Below are 22,500 nucleotides of genomic sequence, written 5' to 3'. Positions count from 1 at the left end.
GAAGAGGGGGAAAGGGAAGAGAAACAAGGGGGAGAGGGAGTGAGAGTAAGGGAGAGAGAGAGAGAAAGCGGGGGTTAGAAAGAGGGAGAGAGAGAGAGAGAAAGCGGGGGTTAGAAAGAGGGAGAGAGACAGGGTGTCGGGGTGGGAGTGAGCAGGGCTTTGTATCAGGTGTAAATAGCATGGTCAGAAATGGTCTGTAACAGAAACAGGCGTTTAGCGCGTGCTTTTAACCGCCCCCAGCGGTCGTTGTCCCGGTTTCCTCCACCTCGCCCACACCACACAAACCACTACCGCCCAAAACAACGCGGGCGCAAAACCCCAGGCGACGTGAGATCAGCCACACCGGAGACTTTGAGGACGGCGGCTTCGGCCAGACCACCCCTGAGACCAGAACCACACTTCTGCAGCAGGGCTATGAGCCCACTCTGACACCCCTCTCCTCTCTCTGAGACCAGAACCACACTTCTGCAGCAGGGCTATGAGCCCACTCTCACACCCCTCTCCTCTCTCTGAGACCAGAACCACACTTCTGCAGCAGGGCTATGAGCCCACTCTCACACCCCTCTCCTCTCTCTGAGACCAGAACCACACTTCTGCAGCAGGGCTATGAGCCCACTCTCACACCCCTCTCCTCTCTCTGAGACCAGAACCACACTTCTGCAGCAGGGCTATGAGCCCACTCTCACACCCCTCTCCTCTCCCTGAGACCAGAACCACACTTCTGCAGCAGGGCTATGAGCCCACTCTCACACCCCTCTCCTCTCTCTGAGACCAGAACTGCACTTCTGCAGCAGGGCTATGAGCCCACTCTGACACCCCTCTCCTCTCCCTGAGACGTGCCGTCTCTCTGTGCAGCTTAGCGCTCAGTGGAGAAGGGCCTTCGCTGAAAGGGCACAGTGGCCGAGTCCTAAGCTCGGTCATTATGCTGCAATGCTGGTTAGCACACGACTGACCAATCACCACGGAGAGCGGTGCGTCAGCCTGAACCAGGGCACTTACGGACAGAGCCTCGGAGACTGTAGCCGGGGGGGGGGGTCAGTCTGACGCCGGGGTTCTTGGAACTGTCCCCCCCTCGTCTCCTTGACCTCTGACCCCGGGATTGGGAAGGGGCAGGCTGAGGATCGGTCGTTGTGTTGATCAGTCAGGTAGGTCAGTCAGGTGACCTTTGACCTTCAGTTGTCCGCCATCGTGGTGGGAGGTCGGCCGCGCTCGGGCCTGGTGTCTGTCAGGGGCCGATCAGCTCTTTATTGTGACGTCCTCACCCCCCCCCCCCGAACCTCACACTGTTCCCCCTGCTCTGTCCCATCCCCAGTGCATCTGCTGTTCTGTCCTTCTACTGTCAATTTAGTTTCTTTTTCACTTTGTTGTATTATCACCACGTCGACAGTTCTCATGGCCCCACTGAACTGCGGTTTATTGCCTCCAGTGTATTTTCGTCATGACTGTGTTGTTTTTCAGCGTCACGGGACTTAGAGTTAGGCTTAGAGTGCCTGACAATATGCCTTCAATATGCTTGTTTTATAAGTATGTTTCATGTGTCAACTGGAGGAACTGTGATGCCTTGCTCTTGCTGTAACTCACGCAACGTTGGAAGAATGCAGTGTTTTAAAATAGCCAATACTTTAGATGCAAGTTGTGGAATGTCACTCTTATATTTACCTCCTGCCAGTCACACCAATGAGCAGTTATGCAGCTTGTTGAATCAGAGCCTGGGGAGTGAGTGTCTTTGTGTTAGGGGCCGCCCCTCATAGTGTGACCAAAAACCATATGTAACTCTTGTGTGTGTGTGAGTGTGAGTGGTCTCTCTCCCCCTCCCTCTCTCTTTCTCTCTCTCCCTCTCTCTCTCTCTCCCTCTCTCTTTCTCTTTCTCTCTCTTTCTCTTTCTCTTTCTCTTTCTGTCTGTCTCTCTCCCTCTCACTCCCACTCTCTCTCCTTCACTCTCTCCCTGCCTCTCTCTCTCCCCTCTCTATCGGTGTCTCTCTCTCCCTCTCTCTCACTCTCTCTATCTTTCTTTCCCTCCCTCTTCCTCCCTCTCTCTCTCCCTCTCTCTCTCGCTGTCGATCTTGCCCTCTCTATCTTGCTCTCTGTCTCCTACGTGAACAGTAATGGTGTGAGAACAGTTCTCCTGAGGGAACGCTAAAAAAGGCCCTAAAAAAGCATCCCGCCCAGCCGGACCCGGATGTGGAGTCAGTGGTGCCGTCAGCGCTCCCGCATTCCGGCTGGTTTTCCGAACCCCCGCTGACAGGCATCGCGCCCCGCGGGGCAGCCGACCCGGCCCGCCGCTCCTCAATGCGCTCATTGTCCGGGGAAGAGAGGGAGCTTTGACAGGGAGCTCGGCCCAGTCGCCCTCCAGCCCCGAGCCTGGGCCCGTTCCGGGAACACAAACACTGGGCTTTGTAGTGCGCCGTGGAGCCTGACGCGCTGGGTTTGGGGCGGTGGGTGGTTCTGCCAGGGGCCCCTATAAGAAAAGCAGAAAGCCTCTGAGTTTCCAGAACCCACCTCACCCGACAACACTCATTCACTGCTCTGTGAGGTCACTTCCTGTCTGCTTTATGACCTCACAAATTCCCGAACACTCCTGTCTGTGTGAGTCAGGATGTATTACGCACTGGGGAGAGTTTGCACAGAGAGAGGAATTCTGCCAGCTGCATATCATGCATACTGTATCCCCACACACTCATACACTCACACACGCACACACACACATACACACACATACATACACTCACACACACATACACACACACATATACTCAGACACGCACACACTCACTCATACACACATGCACACAGACATACAATCACACATGCACACACAAACATGCACACACACACACACTCATACACTCACACACACTCGCACGCACACACACACACACTCATACACTCACACACACTCGCACACATACACGTACACACACATACACTCACACACGCACATATACACGTGCACACACATACACACACGTGCACACTCTCACACACCGTGTAGTATACGGGGTACAGAACGGGGATTGTAACCTACAGGCTGCTGGTTTGACTCCCTGTGGTGTCTGTGATGGAGGTGCTTACGCTGACCTGCTCTCCTCAGGCCCCTCCTGCGGTACTGTCTCCCTGGTCGGACTCCATGTCCCAGCTGATGCACAAGCTGGACCAGCTCAACCTGGACATCGAGGAGGCCCTGAGCGCTGGCTCCTCCCCCTCCGACACGCCCACCGTCGCCCGGAAACAGATGGTGAGTGGGCGGAGACACGGGAACACATGCACACATGTCGTGTTCACCACGGGAACAAAAACACTTATGGTTATGTCTGCGATTGGGTGGCAGCTGTATCCAGGGTGTATTCCTGCCTCTCACCCAATGCATGCTGGGATAGGCTCCAGCATCCCCACGACCCTGACCAGGAGCAAGCAGGTTATATAATGGATGGACAGATTGGCCTTGGTTACTTTCAGATGTGCATTGTTGCCATGGCCAAGTCTTGGTGTAGGATAGTTAAAGGGGTGCGGAACCTGGAATTCTGCCCCTGCTACTGTTCTGTGTTCTTTGTTCTGTGTTCTATATAGAGCAGACTTTGGTAAAAAAAAGGACCATATCAGTCTCTATTTTCCATGCAAACGTTTGGCCTTAATTACTTAATTAGCCACCTGATATTTTAGCTGCATGTCTTGATAAGTGCTTGTGTCCCAGTATGAAACACGTTACTGTAATCTAATCTAGCTGTACACCAGTGTCAGTGTACACAGCTAATTAGCTCACTTAGCCAGGGTAATTGGTGGAAACAGAAACCTCCAGGCCTGGACTTTCCCACCCTGATATAGAGGGTGTTTTATGACCACACTCTACCTGCACAGAGCCTTCACTGGGAAAATCACCTGGGCTGAACAAGGGCTGAATGTAGCCTGTTCTTGTGCTGTACAAGGGCTCCTTATGGTTTGTTTGGGTCTGAAATCCCATCAGTGTCCCATCAGTGCTGTTCATTCGCCCAATTCACTCAGGAGAAATGGCCCTTGTTCTAATGTGAGAAGCCTACTCGTACTACGGAGCTTATGAGACATACTTCTGCAGATAATCAGACCACAGCCCCTGTCTCATCCTGTTTCTGTGCCCTCCTGCCTGCTAATTCAATTAATGCTGTGCTTCCCCCCCCCCCAGTAGGAAAACATTCCCACGCAGAGAGCCGTGTTCGGCCATTTTGGCTCCGGCTGCAGGTCGAGCCGCCCAGGGGATTATCTGATTAAGCCTCTAATGAGGAAAAAGTGGCCTCCATTTTCCAGGAATGTGTCTCTGGAGTGTGAGAGGCACTCAGTGCTGATTTCAGAGAGTCTGCCTGTCAGAGAGCTGCTGCCTATGGCCTCACCCTCACACAACATAAATAGTCCATTTAAATTCAAGTATTTCATTTTTGTGTAACCCTCCTATTATGTTCAGATTTTAGATTGAGCCCAACAGTTGAAATAAACACAAAAATATTGTAATTGAAAGATTTTGACACGTAGTGTGTTGCCTTCTCATTGTCTCCCAAATTACTAGCCTTTTATCCATGAATATGAAAAATCTGAGAGAAACATCTGATTTTAGAGCCTAAGCAACAGTAAGAAAAAGTTTGGCAATGTGCCACCAGAATCATTCACACAGAAATCTGAGGTAAAAATAAAAATGGTTATTTATTTTATACAGTTACAGAGGGTCAAAAGAACCCCACACAACCACACAACACGTGTATGCACTGTTGGTACAACATTGCATTTTTACTATTTAATAGTAAAAAAAAACATACAGTATCAATATAACAAAGGTTAACTGGTTTTTAAGAAATGCCAAACACTGAATGGGGTCAAATGAACCACAAACATAATATGAGGGTTAAGAAAATGACACTCCTCAGAAAAGAGAGCCTCTAACAGCCCAGTTTACTGAGATGCCTGTGACCCACTTCTCATTTCACCCTAAAACCTTAAAACCAGCCAATGGTTCAGTCCCGCAAATTCAGGAGAGATAATTGTGTAATCAGCTCCTTAAATTACTTTAATTGACGAATTAGCCCTTAATTAACATTCCGCTTCCTGGAATGTTTTTTTTTCTCCTGAATTCTAAGTCAGTGTTCTAGAACTGCATTGCTTTAAGTTACCAGCAGTGATTGTGACATCAGCGTTGGAATGTTCATATAAGAACATTGTGACCTCACACCTTAAAGGGATACGTACTGATTAATAACCAGGCCAGCAGAGCTCCTGGACCAGGGTAAGGCGCCCCTGCTTCAGGTGAAAGTGTCGATGGTTAACGCGTGTTTAACTCTGTGAAGGCAGACGTGGTGCAGTAAAGGATGCTGCTGGCCGCCTCGGTCGTGACTCTGTCCCCATCCTGCCCCCTGCTGACAGACAGGGCACTGCGGCCCACGCGAGGTCGCCCCCTATAGGTGGGCTGGCACATTCTGTGCGAGTCGCGTGTGCGAGTGTTGCAGGACGGTTGGTCACTGAGCGGGGGCACCGGGGCACAGGGGCACGGGTGACGGCTCTCTACAGAACAAACCCTTCCCACAATCCTCTTTGGGTGGCGGCTTGCAGCACTTTCCGGACTCGCGTACGCCCGTGCCTGGCTGAGCGGTGCGTGGGAGGGACAATGGAGCCCTTTTAGTGTACCAGTGCCGTTCAGTGCTGTGGGTACACACACGCACTGTGTGTGAGGTTTATCCTTTATTAACCAGAGAGAGAGAGGGAGAGAGGGAGAGAGGGAGAGACAGGGAGGGAGAGTAGGAGAGCGAAAGACGGAGGGAGAGAGCAAAGGACCGACAGTGAAAGTAAAAGTGACAGTGAAAGAGAGGGACAGGGAGAGAGGACAAGAGAAAGGGAAGGAGCAAAAGAGAGAGAGAGAGAGAGGGAGTTTTGGGCATCAGGCCGTGTCTCTATCAGCTGGAGCGGGGTGCGGGAGTCTGTCCCCCTCTCCTCCTCTGACGGGACGTCCCGCTTCTCTCTCTGGCACTCATAAGGAGCTCTGCGTTTTGCGGCTGACCTCTGACCCCCGGTTATGGCCGTGGCGGTATCGCGGGCGGACCCGGTTCTGATGGATCTGTCTGTGCCCTCACAGCCCGGAGCGGTTCTGGAGACCGCGCTCGACCTGGTCCAGGGAGAGGGGTGCGGGAGCCAGAACTGCTCCTCCTCCTCCTCCTCTTCCTCCTGCTTACGGCGGAACACGAGAGGCAGCGGCTCTCGGGCCAGGAGGACCAAGGTAAGAACCCGTCTTCTGCGACAGAACCAGAACCAGAACCAGAACCAGAACCCAACACAGACCTCTAGAATGGACTAGTCTGAGGAGAATTAGTTGGAGCACCTTTAAACACAAAAGGCAGAGAACAGACCTGTTCTTACACTCAGGCTTCAAGCCACTGGACAGGAAACTGGCATTTTTTACGTCGCCTGAACTCTTCCTCAGAGTTCGGTGTGCTCCTGACTCCTCTTCCTCCTCTTCCTCCTCGTCCACTGTGGAGGTCTTTCCTGGAGTGATTTTTCTGTCTCGGTGTGTCGCCACGGTTGTTGAGCAGCCCCCTCTCCTAGCTGTCCGCTGTAGCCTGCAGGCACCTCTGTCATGGTTGAACCCTCACACTCGCTGAATCGTTCCAAGTGGCACAGTGGTGCAGCAATGAGCACACAGTAACACACTCAATGTTAAATCAACTTATGGTCCCTATTAGCCTCGTGTACTCTGTACTCTGTACTGCACTCTGTTAGCGTTTAATTAACATTATAGCCTACGTGGGGGTCTGCATGTTCTCCCCGTGTCTGCCTGGGGTTCCTCCGGGTACTCCGGGTTCCTCCCACAGTCCACAGACATGCAGGCCCCTGGGCTCACCTGCAAAAGAGACGGCGATCTCAGTGAGACCACCCTGGTTAAATTCAGGTGAAAGAAAATCATTAAATCATTAAAACATTTTAAGCAGGTTTTTCTTCTGGATGACACAGTGATGTGCTACTCGGCTGTTGCAATGCTGGTGTTTGTGCTGAGTTTAGATCCGGGCAGTCGCCTTCACAGCTGCCTTAATGTGCCTGTCCTGGTTCCCTTTTCACTTGGGTTACCAGAGTCAGCAGCTCATCGCTGCTCCATTGATCTTGCCTGGTGCAATTGAGCCAATCAAGAGGACCAGAAGGTGGGGTTTGCAGTTTTTGAGAGAGCTTAATGCCGTGTTTCCCCTGTGGTGTGTAATGTAGCATAGCATAGCATAGTGTAGCCGAGCATAGCATAGCATAGCGTAGCGTAGCATGTGTATTTACGGGCTGTTCCGTCTTGCTGAGGCGTTTAAGTGATGGAGCAGGCGTCTCAGAGGCCAGAGGCTGGGGTCCTCACCCTCGCAGGTGTCTCCGGTCGGGGGAGAGGGTGGGGGCGGGGTTTACGGGGCTCAGCTGGGCTCCGATAGGCTCAGAGGGCTTTGACTTATGAGGGAAGGCTAGGTCACTGTCTTGCTCGCTGTGTGTGGGGTCTCTCCCCAAAGTGTCAAAATACGGAAGAGTTAAGAGGTTTACTTAGGAGCACAACCATACCCCCCACACCCCTCCTCTCTGCTCTCTGACCCTCTCACTCTCTCTTCCTTTTTCTTTCTCTTCCTCACACACTTCCATTTTCTCTCTGTCAGTGTTTCATTCTCTAATACTCTCCCTTTCCCTCGCTCTCTTTCTTTCTCTTTCTCTCCCTCCCCTACCTGTTTCCATAACACTCCGTTTCTCTCCCGCTCTCTCTCTCTCTTCCTCTCTCTCTCTGTAGATCCTACTCTCAGACTGTCCCTCAATGTATCTCTTTCTCTGTCTTTCTCTATCTCCCTCCATCCACCTCTTTCTCTTTTACTTTTTCTTTCTTTCTCTCCCTCCCTCTCGCTCTCCTCTTATCCTCTCTGAGTGAACTGGATTTAAACCTGCAGACACTGCGGCCCTCCAGGACTGGAGTTAAACCTGCAGACACTGCGGCCCTCCAGGACTGGAGTTAAACCAGCAGACACTGCGGCCCTCCAGGACTGGAGTTAAACCTGCAGACACTGCGGCTCTCCAGGACTGGAGTTAAACCTGCAGACACTGCGGGCCTCCAGGATCAGAGTTAAACCTGCAGACACTGCGGCCCTCCAGGACTGGAGTTAAACCTGCAGACACTGCGGCCCTCTAGGACTGGAGTTAAACCTGCAGACACTGTGGCCCTCCAGGACTGGAGTTAAACCTGCAGACACTGCAACTCTCCAGGTCTGGAGTTAAACCTGCAGACACTGTGGCCCTCCAGGACTGGAGTTAAACCTGCAGACCCAGTGCCCCCTTCAGGACTTGACTTAAAGCTGGATTTCGGTGTCATTTCTGCTCTGTGAAAGTGCTCTGGGGGTAAGTTAGTTCCCCAGGAGAACCAGACTGCTCATGGCCTCCATTTTAATATAACTCTGCTCTCACAGGCTAAATATAGAGAAGCCTTTTCCTTCCTCTATCAACTGAACTGACAAAGCATGCCTTCATTTAAAATATTCTGCTGAATAATAGTAAAGGAGAACTTGTGCGCACACACACACGCACACTCACACACACACACACACACACTCACACACGTTAATCAGACTACCTCAGTCAGAGCAGAGTCTGAGATCTTTAGAGATCTTTACCTTTTTCCGAGTCAAGTTCAGACAGACAGGGGTAAGTACTGGATTGGTTAATCGTTCCATGACATGTTCCTTCAGGACAAGGTTCATTAAGGACACTTTTCTTTTTTAATTGTTTTCATGAGAAATCCAGGCCAAATTTTGTTCCCACTGTTGAAAGTTCATATCAGGGAAAGTGATATATTTTGGAGATGCTGATTTTTCAGACCAAGCTATTTGTACATAGGAATTGTAAGCTGCCAAGCAACTACTTTATATAAAATGATATCTAAATGTTTTTAAGATGTTTTTCTTTTAAAATGCCTTTTCTGTCTGATCTAACAACCAGAGTATTGACTGTTTCATACATTTAGCAGTTGTCCTTGTGAACGCCCTGTATCAAACAAGAGTAGCTACAGTATCACAGATAACTTCATTTGAATAAAGACCACTTGACAGCTGCTTGGTAGTACAGCAAAGTGAGTAAACTGAGTTTGTTTTTAATCTTTTGAGTCATACTGTGAATAAACGGTTTGTTGGGCACGCCAAATGAAATTATGTGCGGAATTTGAGAAATCTGACGTTATTTGCGTTCGATGGGACTCTGAGCATTGGATACGATGAGTAGAGAATTCACTGGAAGCGCATTCCGACAGCGCAGAAAAAAGCAACACAGTTGTCGATGCCATGAGCTGAAGAAATGCAGGTTTACGTAACGGCGAGGTCAGGCATTGCACAACCCCGTAACATTCCTGCGTTCTGTGACTAAGGTCCTCTCCCCTGGCCCCCTGTACCGGCGCAGTCCCTATCTGATTCACAGGGCGCTGTACGCAACACGGGAGGAACTGTATCGCTCGGTCCTGTACAAACCCACCGGCCCCGTTCCCTGCTGAGCTTATCACAGCGATGCTCACCGGCGTGATGCAATCGTGTGGTAACCGTGGAAATGATGAGGCAATCCTGAGGCCGATAAGGGAAGGAATCTCCTTTACATAACCCTTTGAAGATTACGGGTTTTTACGACGAAAGATTCCGAATCAGTGTTCTAGAGCTCTGTGACATTCAGTTCCCAGCAGTTCCCAGTTGTGACATCAGCATTAGAGTGTTCAGTTAAGAACATTCTGATCACACGTGACCTCACACCTTGTAGGGTTGAGACTAGGCCTGAGATTTTGTGCTCTCTAGGAGCACTGGAAAGCACTAAATATGCCTTTGCACTGAGTTTTATATATAGAAGGTTCTGTCATTACATACAGCCTGTTCACACGGCAAGCTATTCTGCTGAAGAGATTCAGTGCTGATTGGCTGAGCTCTACAGCTCTAATATTAATAAAATAATATTATGTCATCAATTAATTGTTTGTAATACACAGTATGTTGTGGAAGTTTTCTCAAAGCACTACGGCACTTGGCTCTGCTCTGTGGTGAATATGCTTCACATTGTACCTAATGACAGGCCTGTAGCTGTGGCTGTGTTTGTGTTTATTAAACATAGCACAGTAAGCACATTGTGAATATGGACTTCATGGAATGCTTAGCTATTTCTGGAATAACGTGGCTTCAGAGGGTAAATAATCCCTCAAAACATAAAAGGCTAATTATGAAAAATGAACAGCATGTTAAAATCGCGCTATAGCAATTATTGTTGGAAGGAAAACCAGCATACACAGGCTTCCCCCAGGACTGAGTTTGAAAGCCGGTATGTTATTTTACACTGACAAAGCTTTGCCATCTAACCTGATCCTTTTAAATCTTTCTTTACTTTTTCCTGTGAGTAGGTAAACAAATGCTTGGAGCTGGGGGGTCCACTCATTTAGTTTCAGCCTAATCCAGGAAATGAACTAAATTTAACCTGGGCCTACTAGATCCCTGGCCTCTCAAACTGGACAAAGATGGTGGTAGGGGGGAGACAGCCCAATAAATAAAACATTATTCTCCAAATGAAGTATGCGAAAATTGATAAAAATAGAAGAAGGTCGTCTGGAAAGCAAAACGTTGTGTTGAAGATGGGGTGGGTGGGGAAACAGGGCAATATATGGAAAATACAGAACAATGATGTTAACAACCGCCCTGTTCTGTTAATTACGATGGCTGTAGTCTGTGTGCCGTGATCACATGTACAGTATGAGGGGTGAGTAATCCACACAGAGCCGGTGTGGGTACAGGTTTTAGCCCCGCTCTGAGACGCCTGCTGTATGAGTCTGTATGCGCTACCGTAGACAGCCTGTCCGTGTCACTGTGGCCTTTACAGAACACCACGCTGTGGATTCTGACAGCGGTGCTGCTCGCTGCCTTGAATCAGCCTGACCCGGTACCTGCCCCGGTACCTGCCCCGGTACCTGCCCCGGTTTCCACTCCTGCACGTTCTTCGGTTCAGCATTCAGAGCCTTTAACATCACACAAAGGCCAATTGTTCTGCATACAGGGAGCTAGTGGATTTATCCTCGGAAAATCCTCCAGTACCATGAATAATGTTTCAATGATAAAAGCGCAAAAAAAAAAAGAATTGACTAGGCTACACTCGTTTGTCTCGATGTCTCAGTTTACATTGCAAAACCATTTCCAAAAAACCCAGGGTAGTAAGTAAATTTTCTTCACTGCATATGCTGATATCTTTTTAAATAGTAGATAAAATCTTTGAAAGACGTTTAGAATCTTTATTTTTCCTGTTGCACATGTCCACCTGAACATTCTGACGCCGTTTCCTGAAGGAATGCAGCCATGTGATTGGCTGCGGAGATGCCAATGACACGCCCCCGCATACGAAGACATTTCTGAAGCCTGTGACTGCAGCTCAGAGATATGTGATGAAATTCTGACTGCGTGTGCTAGATCTCACAGTCAACACGCAGGACCGGTGCGACCGCCGCCGGGCCGCTCAGGGAGCCTGAGGGAGGGGAAAGAGCGTTAAATAAGATGGGAGATGAGTCGCCAACGCGGATGGATGGCGGGGGGCGCCGGAAACGGAGAACTCCTCGGGAGAAATCCCGAGAAAATGCGGCGGTGCAGACACAGACGGCGAGGGTGCCCTCGTGACTGAGAACGCGAGGCTTCACGGGAACGACGCAGGGGTGGGGCTGTGCCGATGTTTCAGCCAAACGTCAGGCTATGTTTTGAGGACAAAACCATGCGATTGGTTAAAACGACCCCGGTGACTGACAGCTCATCGCAGCTGGAGCAGCGAGGAGGATTGTGGAGCGTCTTGCTCTCCTGTCTCTTTGGGGAGACCTTGTCCTTCCTTTGAGAGTGTTGAGAAAGAGCCAACCAGAGAGGGTCATAACGAGCTTAGCAGGTCATGTCAAAGTGAAACCCCAGTGCAAGAAGCCCTTCTTCACTCGAGTGACTTAGATGTGGGCGAAATGGACTAATTTGGCAGAGTGTGGGAGGCTTATAAGTTGCTCAACTTGTGACCTAGTTTTGTGTCTTGCGCTGACGGCGCTGTCCCAGTTTGGGAGCCGGGAGGGTCGAGAAACACTTCTGAGCGCCAGACCATTCCATTCTGCTCCGTGTCATTCCATTCTGCTCCGTGTCATTACATTCTGCTCCGTGTCATTACATTCTGTTCAGTGTCATTCCGTTCTGTTCTGTTCTGTGTCATTCCGTTCCGTTCTGTTCTGTGTCATTCCATTCCATTCTGCTCTGTGTCATTCCATTCTGTTCCATGTCATTACATTCTGTTCAGTGTCATTCCGTTCCATTCTGCTCCGCCTCATTCCGTTCTGTTCTGTTCTGTGTCATTCCGTTCCATTCTGCTCCGTGTCATTCCATTCCGTGTCATTCCATTCCATACACAAAACCAATGACATGGACAATGATTGCCCATGGTATTTGTCTTGCACCAATCACTGGTTGTGGTATTAGTTTTGCTAAAGGCCTCAGTAAATCAGACACACACAGTAGTGTGTTACATATCATAACGTTGAGGGTTATGACCTGGCTTCAAACTGGTTTGATTCCCGGGAAGGGCACTGCTATAGTACCCCTCCAGCAGGGTAAAAACCGCAGCTGTATAAATCAGCAAGATAAAAAAAAACGTCTGCTAAATATGTAAATATGAGAGCAATGCCCTGGCAGTTACACGCAACCACGGTGCACACGTATGTAGGATGTTACCGTGGAGACGGTAACTCCCGGGGCTGTAAAACGAACCCGCCGGCAGCAGAGAGAGGGGGAATGGGAATCCCCCCTCCGACCTGGAAAAGGGTTCCCAGGTCCACCACCACCTCGGCGTGCCCCTCGGCTCCCCTGGGTCCGTTCCAAATTCGAGATCTTTAATCTCTCTCGCTCGCAAAGCAAACACGGCGCTGTTTGCCTGCACTGCCTAACCCCTCGCTCTCAGATGTATAGATGGACGGATGGATAAATATCTGGCCACACTTGAATGAAACGTACAGTTATTTTAGTCTAATCTAATCTAGTCCAAACATATAGATGTGTACACACATGTAAAATCTGTTTATTGTTACTTGTTGGACTAGTTTCTTTTGGGGTTTTTTTTTTTGCAGTGTAGCACTCATGTTTTGTTGTTGGAAGAAAGGTGCCAAAAAAGAGGTGATTGAACAGCACTTCAAGGACCCTGTTCGATCATTTACATTTCTGGCATTTCAGGACTTGAGAAACACACTTTGTCTCATGTTTTTTTAATACACATTGAAAGTGCTTATCTAGATCAGTGTTTTCTCAACTCCAGTCCTTGGGACCCACTTGCTAATTTAATTTAATCATGCTTTGTAATTTAATAATTTAATGTCCAAACCTGTATTCAATTTGAACCGATCAAACCACCTTTGATTAGTTAAATCAGGTGTGTGAGTTCCTGGTTACAACAGAAACCTTCTGGCGAGTGGGTCCTGAGGACTGGAGTTGAGACACACTGGTCTAGCTTCTGCTCACTGCTGTAAGCGTCTCATATGTCAATAGAGAGTCATTTTGGTTTGAAGTGCCACGTGACTGCAACATAAAGGCATTGCTGGTAAATGGATTTTTTATTTTATTTTTACAGACCTGAAAATGAGATTATTTGGAGACACTGGTTATGACAGATAAGTGTATAATGTGGGCGCTGTGAGTCAGTGTGAGAGCAGACACGTGTGTGGAGGCCAAGAGAAGAGCTCTTTCTCATATTGCAGGGGCTTCTCTGCCTGGAATGGCGTTAGTATCGATCTGGGCTTCAAGGGCGGCCTGTGATTCTGCCACAGGATCAATACCACCACCCTCACCTGAGCCTCTGCCAGACTGCATGGCAGGCTGCTCGGCTCGGCCCTGCCTGAAAAACAGACCCTGTCAGTCTCTCCTGTGTCAGTAGTGTCAGTTAGCCCATCGTCAGTGGTACTGAGAGCTATACAGGATCACCTGTCAGTGAAATCTTAGTGGTACACTCCCAGAAAAAAATGGTACCAAAAGGAACCCTATGATTCCATAGAAGAACCCTATCTGTAGTTCCTTGCCAGGGCACTTTCACACTTAACATATATTTTTTCAATATCTGAATGTTTTAACTGTGACTGAGATTCAAATGAGAGTGATGATTGCTGTTTGTCTTTAATGTATTCGTGTTGTACTGTGAAGCTGAAAAACAGATTTTCACCTAGTGTGGACAATGAAGTCAGTGAGCCCAGTGTTAGTGACACTAAGGTTCCCCTGCCCACAGCATTATGGCCGTGCACACATGTCTTAGCTGCCATAACTGAAGAGATTTGGAACATCATCCTTTTTGTGTCAGTTGTCCAGGGGAACGGGGCCTCAGAAAAGCACAGGTACTGGCAGCTGTGACATCACAGTTCCCTGACTCACTGTGTTCCTCTCTGCTTCCTTTCAGGGCAATCTGAAGATGAGCCAGGGTGGGCCAGGTAAGCCTTGTTCTCAGGTGTGCGTGTGTGCGTGTGTGTGCGTGTGTGTGTGTGTCCTTCCCCTGGAACATTCCAGATCATTCTGGATGAAGCAACGATAGACCTTGGGCCGGTGTGTAGAGCTGGCATGGGGGTTTGGTGGGGGGTGGGGGGGGGGGGGGTGAGGAGGCTGTTGGTCTTGCTTTATTTCTGTGGTGGGGGCTCGTGGGAGTTGTCAGGAATTTTGGAGGTCCCAGTGCGCCCCCACGCGGGTGGCCTGGTGGTTGTGTGAGGGGGGTTTTGTTGTGTTTCGTGTCGTTTTCACTAAAGAGGATAAAAGTGGATTACTGGGAAGGGCCGAGCTCAGAGCCTTCCAGCGTTTCAGTCCCAAATGTTACTCTCTGATGTGGTGGGTTGCTCCTGCTGTTCACACACACACACTCACACACACACACATCCCATATGCTCTGGATGGTATGTCTGCTGTGGTCGTGCCCAGCAGTTCTGGGAGGAGAATGCGGATGGCTGAAATGACTAGGGAGGTTACAGAGGGGCCACTCCTGCCCAACTAACACAGAATGCCCTTTAATCCTTTCATGTGTGAGGTCACAATCATGGGATTAGAATATTCTAACCTGGACATTCTGATGCTTGATGTCACAATCACTACTGCCTTGTGAAATCAATGGAGTTCTACAACACTGAATTAGAATTTTTTTTAAACAACAACAACAACAAACTGTTCTTTTCAAAGCAAAGAGCCTACTCTTCAAAGGGTTAAAAGTCACAGTCTTTCTTTATATTTGTGGTGGTGAAACTGCAGAAATATTTTGGGAGACCCTGAATACTGACTAAGCCCTGGTCACAAGGACAGTGGCTTCAGACAAGGGTTTATATCTGGTTCTTGTTTTGTGACTTCCCCACATGCTTTTTAAATTGTGGCTTAATGTTGTTGAGAACATGCTCTTGTGATTTCGGTCAGCTGATATCCCTTCTGAAAGCATGCAGAAAAATATGGTCATGATCTTGACCTTTTTACAACATGGCAGGAAGGTTGTGGTTTGGGGGCGGCGAGGAGGAAAAGAAACGCTGGGGAAACGTTGGCACAACGTTGTTACCCACTGCAACCTTATATAACCTTACTGCAATGAGTTGTACAGTAGTTGCAGTGGTGTCTTATGTTTGCTGGGCTGTGGATCATCAAGAGGAAAATAATGTGGGGTCTCTCCTGAGTCAGAGCTAGCTGCAAAGCAGAGTCTGTACTATATTTGTGGAAAAAGCCCTTTTTATTTAAACACAGTATTGTACTTGGTTGAACCCCTTATGTGGTTGTGGCTGAAATGACTGGGAAGGTTACAGAGGGGTCACAGAATGCCCTTTAACCCTTTAAGGTGTGAGGTCACAAATACCAGATTAGAATGTTCTTAACTGAACATTCCAATGCTAATGTCACAATCGCTGTTGGTAAATGAAAGCAACCGAAGCAACAACTAGAACACCAGCCTAGAAAAAAATTGTTCAGAAATCTTTTAATTCAATTTCAGAAGAGGTATTTTTGGTTTAATAATGGTGGAGCCAGGACTTTGTGGGTTAGGAATTTGGGGCGTTGTATCTGGTATGCTGCCACTGCTCCCATACGTAGAGTGCCATTGCTGGGGCCTGGAGTGCCCTGTCCCGTTGAGGAATTGGCACTCACCCGTCCCGTTGAGGAATGGGCACAGGTGCGAGCTGATCACCCCCCCGGGAGGGGACCTGGAACAGCCCAGCTCCGGTTCTGTTGTTCTTCCCTCTTTAATTGCTGTAATCTGCGACGGCGTTCAGGGGCGATGCAGTTACACTTCGGTAAAGAGCGCCGGATTGTTGTTATGACGCTGAAATATCCACCGTGGCGAAACGCGGGGCCTGCCCCCCGCGGGGACCCGGGGAGGGGGGCACGCAGAGAGACGCCACTTTCAGCTCAGCTTGCTCTGGGGTCACATGACCTTCTCAACAGGCGCGGTTTCGGGGAAAGTCTGTGCGTTCATCGTGCGAAGGGGGGGCCCCCATTGCTATGGCTAGTTCCTCATTCCACCATCGCCATAGCGATCCAGCAGCTGGCCCCGCCCTCAGCACACGCCACCCTGTCCTCAGCTCTGCTCTCCTCAGCTTACAAATGAACCTGAACCCTGGTCCTGGAGATCTGCAGGGTCTACCGCAGGGCTGCCCAACCCTGGTCCTGGAGATCTGCAGGGTCTACCGCAGGGCTGCCCAACCCTGGTCCTGGAGCTCTGCAGGGTCTACCGCAGGGCTGCCCAACCTTGTTCTACCTTCCTGTAGGTTTTCACTCCAACCCAAATAAAAGTGCACCTCATTCAACTGCTAGAGAACTCACTGAGCTGCTTTTTAAAAGAATCGGATGTGTGACATTAGGGTTGAAATTAATATCTGCCTTGCAGTGGATCTCCAGGAACAGGGTTAGACAGACCTGGCCTGCAAGATTTAATTGCTGAAAGCTTATTTGAATTTCACTCATTTAAAGCAAAGGATTTCACAGATATCTCAGAGCAATCTGGTTTCTTGGGGCTGAGCTTGTTGCTAATTTTACACCAAAGACCAGCCGACCCTGCGGCTCTCCAGGGCCAGGGTTAAGGACCCCCGCCATAAATCTTTTCATCAGTTTATCAGTAATAATGACCTGTTTCAGAGAGGCACTGCCAGCTGTCCTGTGTCCTTCTGCAGAAAGCAGTGAAGAGCCCCTCACTGCTCACACTGAAACAGTATCACTTGAGCATCTTTTCTCCTCGCTCTGCAGTCTCTGTCTAATGACCATCTTTGGAAAGCTTTCTCAGCAGGGTGGCAGTGGTAGTCTCAGCTCAACATTTCGCTCTCTCTCTCCCTTCCCCCCGCTCTCTCCCTTCTCCCCTCTCTCTCCCTTCTCCCCCCCTCTCTCTCTCTCCCTTCCCACCCCTCTCTCTCCCTTCCCCCCCCTCTCTCTCTCTCCCTTCGCCCCCCTCTCTAATGTGTGTTTTTCTGTTATTCAAGAGGAACAAAAGGGCCATGTTTTCTCAAAGTGAAATGCACAGCCCACAAAAAGTGACACAAACTTATAATAAGACTCAGACATAGCACATTTATTAGCATGTGTGTGAGGGAGTGCGTTAGTTCCTCTGGGGTTATTTATGTCATGGCAGAGTCAGACTCTGTCCCTCTGTCTGTGGGCTAATTACTCAGATGTGTGCTGTGTAGGGCTCTCAGTGTGAGCTCCCGTGTGCTCTCAGTGTGAGCTCCCGTGTGTTCTCAGTGTGAGCTCCCGTGTGCTCTCAGTGTGAGCTCAGTGTGCTCTCAGTGTGAGCTCCCGTGTGCTCTCAGTGTGAGCTCTGTGTGGTGTGTGTGCTCTCAGTGTGAGCTCCTGTGTGCTCTCAGTGTGAGCTCCCGTGTGCTCTCAGTGTGAGCTCCCGTGTCCTCTCAGTGTGAGCTCAGTGTGCTCTCAGTGTGAGCTCCCGTGTGCTCTCAGTGTGAGCTCCCGTGTGCTCTCAGTGTGAGCTCCCATGTGCTCTCAGTGTGAGCTCCTGTGTGCTCTCAGTGTGAGCTCCTGTGTGGGTGCTGTCATGAGTACTATGTGTATGTACAGTATCTGTGTGTACAGTGCCTACTCCATCACTGTGATCAGGTGTAAAAACCAGGTCCAGTAAGTAACAGTGTTTTGTTTCAATCACCTGGATTTGCTAATCAGCACAATTCTCCAGCCAGGAGGTAGAGCTAATGAGTGAAATCAGCTGGCCGAGGACTTTTGCTTTCTGACCCCTGGACTTCCCCCCCCTGCCTCTGAGAGATGATCTCACAATGTCTAGTAGCTCTGTGCACATCCTTAGGATCCATTAGTAGGATTAATTAGCAGGCTTAATGAAGGCAGGTAACTGTGCCTGAGTCCCTGTAGTCAGTCAGGCTCAGTCTGACACCGCAGGTTCTAGGGAGGCCTTCGGCTCATCATATACTGAGTGTCTGTCACAGGGGTTACTGTGTGGGATCTCTCTCACAGAGACACTGCTGAATATCCAGGCTGAGCCTAAGATTAGGATCAACACACTGATCTCAGCCTGAGCCAAGCTGAAGTCATTTCAGGTTTACACTCCAGAGGACAGCGTGACTGAAACAAATTTATTAAAGAGCCCGGTTTTACTCATTTTTACAGTTTTGGCACTCACAAACCACTGTCTAGACTTGTGAAAACTGGTAGAAGTTGGTCCTGTCAGAATGGTAAAACCTGTAGCGTATCTGATTTTAGGGGCAGTGGAAAGTCTTGGCGTTCTGCTCTGGTCTCTCCCCCATTGGGGCGTGCGCATTGTTGGGTTAGTGTTCCTACAGCAGACTGCTAAGTGGGGCTATAACTCAGACACTGCCAGCGTTCCCCACAGCACGGCTGGTCCTGCCTGCATCAGCTGTTTTACCTGAGTAATCTTCTTTAATGTGGTCTCCGCCGCTAGCGTCGCAGAGTCCGGATAAACGTGACCGCCAGTCCATCCTGCTCCCTTTATTCCGGCGGCTTTTACCGTGACAACGCCTGAAAGTGTGTCTATAAGGCTGTCATATCAGTCGATAACCACGGTTACCGAAGAACGCGCGTGTCATACAAACTCACTCTGTGTCAGCGCTAATATCCCTGTTTATCATTGGGTGGCAGGGCTAGGGCAGATCCCTTTCTTGAGGAAAGCATCTATTATAACATTATTTACCTGACAGACTGAGCAGTTTAACATGTTTAAATACATACACGTATGGCTTCCAAACACATGTATTTCATCTTGTGTCAGGCAATCATTTCTTTTCACCGATTTACAGTTTTCCATCTCCGTGACCGTGACCTTGACTGTGACCCTGGTCTGAGTTGGGGTGAACGGGAGGGGGGGATGCGGCTCCGTTTGTTGCGGTTCACGTGCGTTTCGGTCCTCCCTCACAGCGGTGGAGCTGGGACTGTGTTTTCAGGAGATGTGGGGGTTCAGGGGTTCAGGAGGGGTTCAGGATTAAACCACACAACTGTTGACGGGGCAGGACGGGGTGGTGAATGATTGCTTTTCCATTTTACAGTGATCCTCTAATTCCCTGTGCGTTTGTATTTCAGTGGGGAGGGGGAGATGGTTGTTTTCCATGTATCTCTGGTGTTTTTTTAGGGGGGGGGGGTCTTGCCGATGTGTCTCTCAGGATTCCAGAATAATTGAACCAGTGGGATAATTTGCCGTTATTCCCCACGCAACTGACAGTGAGATTCAGGAAGAGGTCAGTGATGTTTCTGCATAAATCATCTCTGCCTGGATAAGTTATGATTAAAAATCCCCAGTTATGATACATCGTTCTCACCTTCCCAACACCTTTCATAATTCATAACTCATTTCCGCTCGTGTTTATCTGGAGCGAAGGTGTTAGGCTCTGGCGAAAACACATATCCCTCCTTAATGCCCTGATCACAGATGAGTGTGTTCTTTCGGTGACGGATGGCGATAGCATGACGTTAGCATGGTGATAGCATGACGTTAGCATGGTGATAGCATGACGTTAGCATGGTGATAGCATGGCGATAGCATGACTTTAGCATGGCGATAGCATGACTTTTGCATGACGTTAGCATGGTGATAGCATGACGTTAGCATGGTGATAGCATGGCGATAGCATGACGTTAGCATGGCGATAGCATGACGTTAGCATGACGTTAGCATGGCAATAGCAAGGCGATAGTGTGTGCGCTAGTAGCAGGCTTCACATGATCTGTGTAATACATTATTACATTAAATTAGATATTTATATTTGTAACTCACTCTCTCTTACTCTCTCTCTATTCACTCATCCTCCCCTGTGTCTGCTGCTGCTGTGCGTGAATGTTTGTGTGTGAGTATGTGTGTTTGTGTGCAAGGGAGGTGGGGGGGGTTGTGTGTGTGTGTTTATGTGCGTGTGAGTGCAGCTGTGTGTGGATGTGCGCGCACGTGTGTGTGTGTGTGTGTGTGTGTGCATCTGTGTGTGGATGTGCGCGCACGTGTGTGTGTGTGTGTGTGCGTGTGCTTGGGAAATCAATGTGAAACCAACAAGCCAGCCCACTCCCCCACCACCAGGAGAAAATGAATTCTGCAGAATTTTCCCTCAGAAAGCCAGCGATGGGGTTTAATACATTTCCGGGGGAATTAATATGCAATAATGTTGTATTTTTCATAGACGCTTAAAGGCTTATCACTGGCCCCATTGATCCCAATTTCATTTAATCTAAACCCTCTCTATAATCCCAACTGCGGAATGCCGCCCGGAATCACGTTTTCCCCGCACCGTCTCTCTCCGTCCGAGCCCAGTTGGAAAACGGGAATGGTATCTTATTCCCCTGAATGGCTGTCGGTTTCTCTCGTTCTTGCTGAATGAGTGTGCCTTGTCCGGGAAATGGAAAATTAGAAAGCGCTTATCCCCTGAAGCCCCCACCAGTGCTTATCATGTCCCTCAGACACTGTTTCATGGTTGGCTGTGTGTGTGTGTGTGTGTGTGTGTGTGTGTGTGTGAGTGTGTGTATGTGTGTGTGTGTGCGTGTGTGCATGTGTGAGTGTGTGTGTGAGTGTGCGTGTGTGTGTGTGAGTGTGTGTATGTGTGTGTATGCGTGTACGTGTGTGTGTTTGTATCAGTATGTGTGTGAGTGTGTGTGTGTGTGCTTGTGTGTGAGTGTGTGTGTGTGAGTGTATGTGCTTATAAACGCATGTATGTGTGTCCACACACCACTATGACAGGAATGCGTTTGTATTAATTTATTTTTCAATCATGCACACTGCAGCTTTTCAATAACATACAACTCGGCTCATCTCACCAGATACGCATGGTTTTATAGCACGATGCATAGCTTTACGTAAGCCTACAGAATTCCCTCTCTCACCGTGACCTTCCATCAAATCCTGCCACCGTGGAGTATCCTGACCTGTGATTGGTGGGCGGAGTGTGATCACACGAGAAGGCAGACTGTCATCATCAGAGCGGGGAGACGGGATGGAGATGGGGTGGAGACGGGGTGGAGACGGGGTGGAGTCTTTCGCAGTGCGCGCAGTGGGGATTTGGCTATTAATAATAATGGCCCCGGCGGGCAGGCCTGCGTGATCTGCAAGCCCCGAGCCGTGGTTCAAACACACACCTGCGTGTTCGAGCCGTGGTTCAAACACACATCTGCGTGTCCGAGCCGTGGTTCAAACACACATCTGCGTGTCCGAGTTTCACATGCAGCTCGTGTTCCTCATCTGTGATTCACTCCCCTAAGCAGCACGTTCCCCCGTGTGCCTACAGACACTGCACATGTATGTGTGCTGTGTGCTGTAACATATAGACAGTGCAGTCTGTACATGTATGTGTGCTGTGTGCTGTAACATAGAGACAGTGCAGTCTGTACATGTATGTGTGCTGTGTGCTGTAACATAGAGACAGTGCAGTCTGTACATGTATGTGTGCTGTGTGCTGTAACATAGAGACAGTGCCGTCTGTAAGTATTTGGACAGTGGTGCAGTGTTGCTTGTTCTAGCTCTGTACTCCAGCACACTGGATTTGAATTGTAATTCCTACATGGATCAGCTGACATGGATGAAAATATCCTCAGAAAGCTGACAGTCTGCATGTCAACCTCATATTCACTGTTTCATTCCATTGTGTATGAAATATAGCCCTCTGAATAAAGACTGTAGTTCACCTGCCTTGGGAGAACGATGAAGTATTATGACATTGATGGCATTGACTTGTCATCTTGTGTCCACTGCTGACGTATTCGATACACTGCGCATCAGTCATACAGTGCTGTTATGCCAGGCAGTCTGCTCAGATCTCATCAGCAGTCATGTGTTCACACAGAGGATGCGGGGGGTCAAAGGTCACGATTCCGGTGCCAGCCCCGGCCTTACGAGTGACAGGTCCTTCCGCATCCTTGGCAACAGGGACTCAGCCGGTCTCTTGGCAACCGGCCGTGCGATGCCCTCTGTGGATAGCGAGCAGAGCTTCTGACCCTGAGACATGCTTAGGTCCTCAGTCTCCGTCCTCTGTGGGAGCTACAGTACCTCCCCCACATACGACCAGAGACACCGCCCTGC

The 22,500-nt window shown here is 49.3% G+C and overlaps 2 protein-coding genes across 3 annotated transcripts in view; both read left to right on the top strand.

The window, feature by feature from the left end:
• Window positions 1-6,902, top strand: part of LOC133133375 (uncharacterized) — a 16,493-nt gene extending 9,591 nt beyond the window's left edge. The window contains exons 3-5 of the mRNA XM_061249473.1: window positions 3,092-3,235; window positions 6,089-6,229; window positions 6,822-6,902. Coding sequence (XP_061105457.1) covers window positions 3,092-3,235; window positions 6,089-6,229; window positions 6,822-6,902 — 366 coding nt within the window. The remainder of the gene's footprint in view (window positions 1-3,091; window positions 3,236-6,088; window positions 6,230-6,821) is intronic.
• The window catches only part of stard13a (StAR related lipid transfer domain containing 13a), a 70,093-nt gene continuing 53,690 nt past the window's right edge, over window positions 6,098-22,500 (top strand). Inside the window, exons 1-2 of one of the 2 annotated variants that reach the window (XM_061247775.1) lie at window positions 6,098-6,229; window positions 14,422-14,452. In XM_061247775.1, the coding sequence (XP_061103759.1) occupies window positions 14,434-14,452 (19 nt within the window). In that variant the 5' untranslated portion in view covers window positions 6,098-6,229; window positions 14,422-14,433. Of the gene's footprint in view, window positions 6,230-8,556; window positions 8,659-14,421; window positions 14,453-22,500 lie in introns of those variants that run through there. The other variant, XM_061247776.1, reaches the window with a different exon arrangement.

This window comes from Conger conger, chromosome 7 (genome assembly GCF_963514075.1).
Source record: "Conger conger chromosome 7, fConCon1.1, whole genome shotgun sequence".
Classification (NCBI taxonomy): domain Eukaryota; kingdom Metazoa; phylum Chordata; class Actinopteri; order Anguilliformes; family Congridae; genus Conger; species Conger conger.
This window is presented reverse-complemented; position numbering and strand designations above follow the sequence as displayed.